Source organism: Ixodes scapularis, unplaced genomic scaffold (genome assembly GCF_016920785.2).
Source record: "Ixodes scapularis isolate PalLabHiFi unplaced genomic scaffold, ASM1692078v2 ptg000827l_1___fragment_3__unscaffolded, whole genome shotgun sequence".
NCBI lineage: Eukaryota > Metazoa > Arthropoda > Arachnida > Ixodida > Ixodidae > Ixodes > Ixodes scapularis.
Genome location: NW_024610047.1, coordinates 463,542 through 474,613, shown reverse-complemented (window position 1 = coordinate 474,613; position 11,072 = coordinate 463,542). Strand labels below are relative to the sequence as shown.

General features: G+C 46.3%; 1 protein-coding gene across 1 annotated transcript; it reads right to left on the bottom strand.

Annotated features, from left to right (window-relative positions):
• Window positions 1–1,628: 1,628 nt before the first annotated feature.
• Window positions 1,629–9,135, bottom strand: LOC121834243. Its single transcript, XM_042287991.1, has 3 exons — window positions 8,177–9,135; window positions 6,151–7,585; window positions 1,629–1,799 (listed from the first exon to the last, which is right to left on the bottom strand). Exons 1-3 carry the CDS (start codon window positions 9,133–9,135, stop codon window positions 1,629–1,631), a joined length of 2,565 nt encoding a protein of 854 aa, XP_042143925.1.
• Window positions 9,136–11,072: the final 1,937 nt, after the last annotated feature.

Below are 11,072 nucleotides of genomic sequence, written 5' to 3'. Positions count from 1 at the left end.
CAATTTAGGCCTAGCGACGAGTACGGAAGACCGCACACACGGCGACAGCCGGCGAGTACGGCACCGAACGAGTTCACTCGTTTTCCAGTCGATAGCCTTTGGGTGTACGCACTAACTCTTGCTACATATGCTGGATAACTACACTATACAGGATTAAAACAAAATCAGCCTACCTCCTATCTTTAGACGGCTAGCGCAACAGGGGTAGGTGCCGCTCGGCCTGCGTACTCGTTGAACGAGAACGATCCTGACGTCACATTCACATAGTGGCTGACTTCCAGTGTTGCCGGAGCCTCGAGCGGCTAGTTTCGGTTTTGTTGGCCTCGCCTCAAACAAAACTTTGAGGTTTCAATATCTTTAAAACTACCCACAGTAACATGAAAAAAATTACACCTTGTAATTAAGGGACGCTGACTGGACTAAAAACAGTCATAATCCCAAAATGGAAAGTATGGACCGGAGTTACCCTTTAAACAAGTCAATTATTAAGTTATGGCAGCTGGATTGGGACACACAGATCGATAACTAACTCCACATTATTAAGCCCAACTTAGAAGTAAGGGAGAGTTCCTCCCATAAGGACCGCCGTTCGGAAGTCCTTTTGTGCCGCTTGAGAATTGGTCATTCTCGATTGACACACCTGCACTTGCTCTACGGTGAAGATGTCAAGCTCTGTGAAAAGTGTGAGAAAGTGTTAACTGCCCTTCACATCCTTTGGAATTGTAGATTTCTTGATCATCAACGCCGAAGATAGTTTCCTTAACTTTTCAGAAACCACCTTCCATTTCATCCTTATTTTTTGCTTGGTGATAGACCTTTGGTACCATTTGCTCGCGTTTTAAGTTTCCTACATGCAATTTGCTTTTTGCACCTGATATAGGTAGACAAGTAAGTTTAGATGTAACTGCATGCTAGGCTTTTTAAGTTAACTTTCTTGGCGCAATATGGCCACAGTCGCTCTTGCGCCATTGAACCCCAATCATCATCACGCGGTTGGTACATACTTGGATAAAAACAACTTGAGGAAGAAGTTTTCACTAGAGCTCGTTGATAGTCAGCCGTCTCATCTCATCTCCTGTTTTCTTTCTATGTTTTTTCTTAAGTTCAGGCTGTTTTAGTCCATGCTTTCATTTTTCTATTTTTGGTTGAGAGGCAAGGTGTCTCCGGCGCTGTGTTTTTTCTTTTTCACAACGACCAACTAGCTCAGTTCTCGACTCGCTGTAAGCACCTCTCGCCGTAAGCAGAACCGCAGAGTGCCACAGGAAACTAAGCGTCTGCGGCGTTCGTACGAGAGCGTAGGACGAAACCTACATCATTGCCCTGCGATGCTTCACTAGCTGACCTGCTGCCAGCGTTGCTCACCCGCTGTCGGGCTGCTAACTCGGCTGGTACAACATTTTTAATATTGGTTTTAATCGGGAATGCGACGTTGGTTCCACGTGATATTTTGGGTATGACCTTATTTTGATCTCCTAAAGCGATATCGGCCCCTTTTATAGAATCTATGTTTTGGGGGAGTTGCCCTTTTAAAGTAGTTGGTCAGGGACTGGAGCAAAGCCTATTTTTCGGGCAAGAAAACGGCGTGCCTGAGCACTGCTACCAGGACTGGTACTGACGCTTTGAATATCTTAAAAGCTGTCATCCTGGACACCAGACAGTACACCAAAAAGGGAAAATTTCAGATTGTAATAGAGCTTCATCATCGTTAGCAATACTGCGTCCGCGTTACTGATGCTGAAGTCCTTCCTCTTGTTCGACATGCGAGACTCCACATACAGGTCGCAAATGTTGTAGAATAACTTAAAATGGCACACAGGTTAGTGATACAAGGGCCGGTTTGTTTTTAACCCGTACAATCCCGAGCACTTGTTCTTCCTCAAGCTGTAGGGTATCAGCTTGGCTTCCAATGTCTTTCTTCGAGCTGTGAAGTTCAGCCTTGAAGAGCTGAAACACTAAAAACAACTCTGGTGTCAACAAGAATTATGTTGACGTGACTCTCATACTGGGCACGCAATGTTTACTCTCTCCCCTTTACAAAAATTGTTATACCTTTCTATAGAAAAGTTTCCGAAAAAGTCAATAGAGGATATAGAATGTCAACAGCTTGTCTCTTGCTATTAAATGTCAACAGCTTCTCTACAGAAAAGCATCAGAGAAAGTCTGTTGACATCCTATTGAAAATTGACCCACTTTTTATTGAAAGTCAGCAGACTTTCTGTGATGCTTTTCTATTGAAAATCTCTTGAAAAGTCACGGTTGAATATTAAATGTCAACAGCTTTTCAAAAGAAAAGCGTAAAAAGTCGGTTGGCTTTTTATTGAATATTGGCCCACTTGTTAATTGAAACTCAACAGACATTCTGTGATGCTTTTTGTTGAAAAGCTGTTGACATTCAATATTCCCTGTTGACTTTTTTTACAGCATTTCAAAAGAAAAGTACAGTGCTCAACGAAACGAAATGGGCCAGCGGAACGCGTGGCCTCCAGAACTTGCTGCGCCATCTACCGATAAAAGACGGGCTGCCTGGTGACGCGAGTCGCGCATGCGCAAAACTGATACGAGCGCTCAGCGGCTGTTCGCACACAGGCGCGCAACCCCGATAATCTGCGCAGGCCATGATTTTGCGGAGTGACCACGTTTATTTTTCCTCAGAGACACTGTCGTGATGATGTGCATGAGTTTATCTTGCTTCAAATATATAAAAAAGAAAAGATAAAGCTTCATTTTTTATTCCATAAAAGATTGATGAGCCAGCGCGTCCGGCCTTTTGCAGCTATAATATATTAATGCAGAGTTTTATTTTTTCGTGGTTTTATTCAATTTTAGCGAGCGTCTGACAGTCATTAAAAAGCGTGTGCTGTGTCAACATAGTTTATTTGACATGTTACACAATGCTGCGCCTACCAGAAAAAAATAATATAAGTAACGTGCTTGTTTTATTATCAGCACCTTACTCTAATATTTGCAGAACTCTCCATTGGCTTCACAAATAGCATTCATGCGACGCGGAAGGGATTCATAAAGATTCACCACCAACTCTGGACATTGCCGCAGCCTGTCCCATTCTTCCTTCACAGCATCCCATAGCTGGTCAGTCGTGACGGAGTGAAGTCCTCGCCGCGATAGCTGGATCTTCATGTTTCCCCAGATGTTCTCGATGGGGTTCATGTCAGCCCCTTTTGGGGGCCATGGCATAACCGCCACTCCGCGTTCCTCTAGAAGGTCACGCACACGATTTGACTGATGAACAGGACAAAGGTCATGTTGAAAAAAAAAAGCATCCGTCAGGGAAAGGTCCCTCAAGAACGTAAGGAATGAGCTCGTGCTCAATGACGTCGCAATACGTTTCGGAGTTAAGCCTCTGGATTCTTACAAGTGGACCAAGTCCTTCCGCTGACAATGCCCCCCAGACGTTAACGGTTTGTCGCCCACTCCTGCCCACACGCTGCAAGTAAGGGGCATCATACCTGGAACATCAAAATCACAAATTATAAGATCCGGCTTGTTAAAAATTGTCGTGTTGCTCAAAAGTAACATACCGTGCACCTCGCGGTCTCCAAACTTGTTTTCCTTGGTGCCAGTCAGTTGAGAAAGAGGACTCGTCGCTGAAAACAACGGTTTTCCAGTCTTGAATCGTCCATGATGTCTTTTCCATGGCAAACCGCAGGCGGATATCTTTTTGTGGAGGAGTTAAAATTGGCTTCTTGCACGCAGCATAGCTCCTAATACCCGCTTCTGCAAGACGGCGTCGCACAAGTTGGTCACTGACATTCAGACCAAGTTCGCCTCGAATGTCACGGGCCGTAATAAAAGGCTGGTCGACTGCAGCCGCGACGATCCATCGATCTTCCTCATCGGTAGTGGACCTTGGGCGGACGTCGTGAGGAGCGTCATGGATGCGGCCGTTGTCGTCTCGAAACGCCGTGAAAATTCGGGCCACTGCGGTTCGGGTCCTTCCTGTCATCCGGGCGACTTCTCGTTGGGGCATTCCCGCGCGGCATAGGGCCACAATTCGCCAGCGTTCGTGAATTGGCACTCGCGACGGCATCTTCACGAATGGATACTGATGGCAGTGAACCGACAATTTATAGAAAAATAAATGTGAAGTGAAATGGCACTGTGCTTTTTATTAAAAGAAAAAAATATTGCCCTTTTGTTCCTTTTCTTTCATATTTGAGACAAGATAAAAGTATGCACAGGGCGTCAAACAGATCGCGATAAAACCACGCGGCGATTAAATAATAAAAAAAGGCTATCACTCTGCAGAGATTACCCATCGAGAGTTGTGCACAGCGTGGGAACAGCCGATGAGCGCTCGTATCAGCTTTGCACACCTCCGACTCGCGTCACCAGGCAGCCCGTCTTTTATCGGTAGATGGCGCAGCAAGTTCTGGAGGCCACGCGTTCCGCTGGCCCATTTCGTTTCGTTGAGCACTGTACCATCAGATGTTTTCTTGGCTCAATAGAAAAGTGACACGGAAGATATGAGATGGCAACTATTTTTCATTAGCTTTTCAATTTACTTTAGTGAGTATTGTACCACGTTTCTTGGTTACTCGAGGCTATTCATATTGCACGTTTGCCTTTGACATTATGCCATTCATTAACCCTCTTCTGCTGCCTTTTGATCACATTGTATAATTAAAAAAAAATTTGAGATGGTTGTGATACGTCATTTGTGTACTTATAACTATTCCTGATGATTGAAATCGTGCCATTGGATTTCACTCAAGTTTATTAGTTCCAATACTACAAGTCTATTCTTTCGAGTCCTTTGACAGCATGTTGTTGTTTTTTTTTTTACTTCGCGTCATCCACCTTGCAATGGCTGCAGACGTAGGCTGGGGAAGGAAAACGTTTTTGCTACAATCAGCCAGAATCAATACTTTTGTTGAGGAACCAAGGAATACGAAGGCAATTACGCTAGACAAATCGGTCGGTGCGACCTTTTCCTTTACTGTTCGTTTTTCAGACTGATAAAAATTACAAAATGCATGAGCTCCCGCCGCTTCTCTTCTTCCTCATCGCCCGGTTGCAACATCCTCCCCGAGCCTGAAGTTGACTTGGACGAATTTCCAGCAAATAAAGTTTCTGCGCGGGTCTCTTTATGAGCGTACCGTTTTGCTGTTTCACGAGACAGGCACGAACAATTCCGTCAGTTCCGGGGTACGTCTCTACGATTCTCCCCAGTTCCCAGAACAGCTTGGATGCTCGGTTATTTTCCACTATGACTACGTCGTCCACTTTCAGGGAGCAAGTATTGGTGACGAGATATTGATGAGCTGACCGCAACTCCAACAGGTACTCAGACCGCCAGCGTTTCCAAAAATGTTCCATGATTATTTTTCGATACTGGAACTGGCGAGCTGTTTCCTTCTGTGTCACGCATCCTGGGCGGTCGTTAGACAAGCTTGTTTCTGGTAGAACTGTCAAACTTTGCCCTATTAAGAAATGTGCTGGCGTGATGACTGAGGGGTCTCCTACTCCCGAGTAGAGATATGTCAGTGGTCTTAAGTTTACCATTGCTTCCACCTCAGCAAGGACAGTCGTCAGTGCTTCGAAGCATAGGCTGCTTCTGCCCAACACTTTCTTAAGTGCTGCCTTGACAGATCGAACGAGCCTCTCCCACCACCCGCCCCACCATGGAGCGGCCTCCACAATGAACTTCCAGTTGATTCTGTGTTCTGCAATGTATGATTTGAAAACTTCTTGCTCCAGTGCACCCAATGCCTTCTGGATGTCTTTTGATGCTTTCTTGAAGGCTAGTGCATTATCAGAATATATGTCCAGTGGTATGCCTCTTCTTGCTATAAAACGCCGGAATGCAAGCAAGAAAGCTTCAGCAGTGAGGCCCGTTGAGAGCTCGAGGTGAACTGCTCGCGTGGAGGCGCATGTGAAAAGTACGATGTACGCTTTGCTGCAGCTACCGTCGTTTCTTTTTGCGTACAGCGGCCCTGCGAAGTCGACTCCGGTTACCTCGAACGGCTTTGCCTTCTTGATTCGATCTGTCGGTAGCGGAGCTTGCTCAACAGCAGTTGGCCTCGCATTCAACCGTGAACATACGAGGCAACTTTTTATTACCTTCTTGGTCAGCTGCCTAGCACGTATTATCCAGTACCTCTCTCGTAGGTAACACATTGTGCTTGTTACTTCCCCGTGCATAACCTTACAATGAGCGTGCATCACAATTAGCTTGACAAAGTCATGGTCGTTCGGTAACAGGACTGGATGTTTCACATCGAGACTTTCCGTCAACCTCTGCAGTCGTCCTCCGACCCGCAGGATTTTGTTTTCGCCAAAGAGAGGATGATACTCTGCGAGTCTTACATTAACCTCTGTCGTATTTTTCTCGCGGAGCATAATATCCGTCTGAAACCTTTCGTTTTGTATCTGCCTGATCCAATACTGCTCTGCTTTGTCCAACTCTGCCGCAATTAATCCACCTCGTATTTTGTCATTTCTCTTCTGTGCGTTGTTAGCGAACCTGATGACCCAGGCAGTGATCCTCAGAACCTTCTGGTAATTCTCGTAACTTCCGGTGTCGAACAATGATGGAACTTCTTGGCCTTTCTCCAACAGCACATGTGTCTCTTCTTTTACTTCGAGTTGAGGCGTGTCTTCCAAGAACACTGAAGATTCAGGACATTCTGAAGGTTCTTGACTCAGCCAACTCGGCCCTTTCCACCAAAGAGAGTTAGCACGAAGCTCCTGAACGCCTAGTCCTCTGGTCAAGAGATCCGCCGGATTCTCTTGACCGGGGCAGTGCCTCCAGTGGTCCGGGGATGTCATGACGCGTATCTCTGCCACCCTGTTTTTTACAAATGGCTTCCATTTTTCAGGGACTCCTCTCACCCAACTGAGGGCAACCGTTGAGTCAGTCCACATAATGTAATCATGTTCCACGTCATAATATGACTGTTTTATGTATCGTAGGAGTCTGGCTCCAATATTCGGCCCCATCAGCTTCAACCTAGGCAGTGATAAAGGTTTTATCGGTGCCACTCTTGTCTTCGCAACAACTAACATGGTAGCTGTTTCTCCTTGGTCATCGGCTGTTCTAAAGTACGCACAAGATCCGTAGGCTTTCGTGCTTGCATCTACGAAGACGTGTAGCTGTACTTTGTTGGCTCCTGCCTGGATGCCTCGCTTGACATGTCTTGGTATACTTAACGAGTGCAGTTGAACAAGGTCCGCCGTCCGAGCGTGCCATTCAGTGATCAAATCAGCGGGGAGTTCTTCATCCCAGCTGATTCCCAATGTCCACAGCTTCTGAAATAGCAGCTTAGCTGTTAGGACGAAGGGCGCGATCAATCCAAGAGGATCGAATACTCTTGAGGCTGCCTTGAGGATGAACCGTTTAGTGTCCACATTTGCTGAGAGGAATTCAAGCAAAGCTTCAACTTTGTAAATAAAGCAGTCCCCTTCGTGATCCCACATCATTCCAAGTACCTTGGAGGTTGGTGAAGGTGAGAGGCTTTTTTCTTCGGTCATAAATGTTGGCTCCTCCTTGTTGAACTGCTCCTGCAGTTGCTCATTGTTCGCAGTCCATTTCCGGAGTGTCATTCCTGCCTGTCTCATGACGTTCCTGGAAGTGTGGTAGAGCCTCACGGCATCCTCAATATCGTCGGCTCCGAGCAGTAGATCATCAACGTAGAAAGATGTCCTGAGTTACTCTGCTAATTGTGGGTCTTCGCAGACCAACTTCAAGTGATGTTGTATTGTAGCTGTGAGCATGAATGGACTAGACGTGGATCCGAAAGGAACCCGAGTCATCCTCCACTCTTGAATTTCTTCCTTGTTGAAAGGGAAACTTGGCTCCTCAGCAAACCAAAGAAATCTACAAGCATCACGATCATCTTCACGGATGGCAATTTGTAAAAACGCTTTCTTAATGTCGGTGGTCATTGCAACTGAGTACCATCTAAACCGAAGCAGGACCTGCAGAAGCTCGGGGTTCAAGTTGGGTCCTGTTACTAGGCACTCATTCAACGACCTGCACCCTTTGGCATGAGAAGATGCGTCGAAGACGATCCTTAACTTTGTTGTTGTTGCATCTTCACGTATTACTTCTTTATGCGGCATGTAATATATGACCTGCGCGCTGTCGCTTTCCTTTCTGCTCTTTATCACTTCTGCATGCCCATCACGCAAATACTGTCTCATTGCATGATCATACCGCTTGAGTAATCCCTCCTTTCGTGAGATTCTTCTCAACAAGCTCCCTAGACGTAAAATGGCAACTTCCCAGTTGTTTGCCAGCATATCAAAAGTGTCTTCTTTCCACGGCAGAGCCACTTCGTATAGTCCGTTTTTCTTAATGATGTTTTGCTCAAAGTGTGTAATGGTGTCTGCATCAGTGTCTCCGAGCTCACTGTCGGCAACTCCCATTCTGTCTAACTCCCAGAAGGGCTGTAGCGCCTCTTCCACTTGGGTTTCCTTTGTCTTCGCTTGTAGGACACATATCATCAGACTTGAATCCCATTGGAGCCTTCCCACCTGTCTTGAAGGACCTTGCAGCGTCCAGCCCATCTTTGTGTTGATCGCTACCAATCCGTCCACATCTGCGCACCTGATCACGTCTCCTGTGCAGAACTTCCACAACTGGTCGGATCCAATCAACAGACTTTTTTCAGGAACTGTTTTTACACCTGGGAAAATTACGTCGTCTGCCAAATTCTTACTGCTTTCTCGCAGAAATCGCACAAACGGGATGTCCGTTGTTCGCGTAGATACGTCCTGGCAAATGACCGGGATGGAAATTGCTTCAAAGGTTATTTCTGTATTGTCAAATTGACTTTTGAGCTTTACCTCCACAACGGGACTGCGCTCTATAACCTTCGAAGCATTACTGGCGAAAGTGTTGAGTGCTATCTTTGTTCTCCGCAGGACTTTCAGCCCTAGGCGTTGCGCTACCTCTTCTTTTATAAATGTGCGCTGACTGCCACCGTCGATTATTCCCTTGACATAGCAGCTGCCAGCGTTGGTCACTAAAAATGCCTTGAACGTCTGGAGATATATGCCGTCACTAAACTTCTTTTCTGAGCGCGCGCCCGCGCTGGATGCAGACACGCAAATCGTATCGTTACCTTGGGGCGAACGTTCCTTCATCCGCCTAACAAACTCAGGATCGCACATTGTGGTTGCATGTCTGGCTCTGCAAACTGCGCAACTGAGGTTTTTTCTGCAATCTCGTGCTCGGTGACCTTTCAATGTGCATCGGAAACATCTGCAGTCTTTTGATAACATACTTAATTTTTCCTCTCTCTGTTTGCTGCAATCAAAAGATGGCGTGGTGTGCTTCTTTGAATGGCAGAAAAAACACTGAGAATGTGTAGCATTTGTTGCGTTAGGAAAAGCTGATGCTGATGCAAACGACTTTACCTTTGTCTCGTGTTTACCTCGAGCATCCTCAAGGCTACTTCTTTCTCGGCTTTCTACTTCCACACGCAGGAAGCGAAGCATTCCATTCAATTCGGTCACTGACTCCGACGTAGTATCCGCTGACCTTGAAGTTCCAGCCGCCGATCCGTCTCCTTGGTCTTGAGCCGCTGCGTTGGTGAAAGCGGTGTTGTTGACTTGCCGGTGATACTCCACTGTAACCTCGTAAGGCAACGCCCTGACAAGAATGTCACAGAGCACGGCTGAAAAGCTTGACGTGGGAACATTCAAAGAGTTTAGACACCGAACGTTGAGTTGTGTGGTGTCATACAGGTTTCTCAACCCTCTCACGTCATTAGCTGAAGCATCGTGCGGTAGATTTCTGAGGGCATTCAGATGCTGCCGCTCTATTCTCCTCTTCTCTCCAAACCTCTGTTGCAAGATGGTGATCGCTTCGGCATAGCATATTTCTGTTGTTGGTAGCCCGGCAATCGCCGCAGCAGCATCTCCCGTTAGACACCGACGAAGGTAGTGGAACTTATCTGTGGTTGTTAAAGTTGCATTGTTATGGATGGCTCCACCAAACTGCTCCCAGAATGTGAGCCAGTTGCTTTGCTCTCCATCGAAGGTAGATAGCTCCAGCTTCGGAAGCTTTGGTCCACGTCTCGCTGCGTTGTCTTGAATGCCGGTTTGGTTTCCGGTGCTCGCCGCCGAAGCTATTATTCTCTGCGATTGTAGGGACTCAATCTTGGTCTCGAACTCGCTGATCACCATGACGGCTTCGTCTTGGTATTCTGCAGTGGCGGTGCACTCACTTTCCAGCTCTTGGATTGGAATTAGCGGCTCTATCTCACCGTCAAGTAGTCGGAGCTCTGCATTGCTGGTAGTGAGTCTGTCCTTGATCGAACGCACTCTTGCTAGGTCGGGGCTGGGATCCTGGAGAATCCGATTGGCGTCGTTCATTATCCTAGTGTTCTGTGCCCGCCGAGCCGACCGCCTAGCCTTCAGCCTCTCCATTGACTATTCGTATTTACGAGGCCGTACGGTCGCCTGCCAAGGTTCCGTCGCTGTTCTTTTCCCAGTGGTCTGCTCCCGCCAAGGAACTGCTGAATTCCGTTGCAGCTGCAGGATTGAAATTCCCTGCGGCGTGTAGCTTGGGCCCTTGTGAAGCGGGACACTCCCGGGTTTCGGCACCATATGTTGAGGAACCAAGGAATACGAAGGCAATTACGCTAGACAAATCGGTCGGTGCGACCTTTTCCTTTACTGTTCGTTTTTCAGACTGATAAAAATTACAAAATGCATGAGCTCCCGCCGCTTCTCTTCTTCCTCATCGCCCGGTTGCAACAACTTTTTTCTAAGTGTGACATGACACCTATATATTACACTTATTAAAGCAGCGGCTAAGTAACTAAAAATATATTTATGCAGCAAAGCTGGTATTATCAATAAATGATTGATTACATTATACTAAAAATATATATAATTAGAGAACTAGGAAAATAGTAAGGAGATAACTGTTTTTAGAAATAAATGACAAATTTTAGACCATTTGGGGCAGAAAAAGTTAACAGTATTTATTTATTTATTTTGACCGGCCAACAAAGAGTGGGTCACTCAAAGCGTAAGTATAAGAGCTTTAGGTATCAGCAAAGTATAAGAACGAAACAAAATAAACTACACAAGTTTCTGGA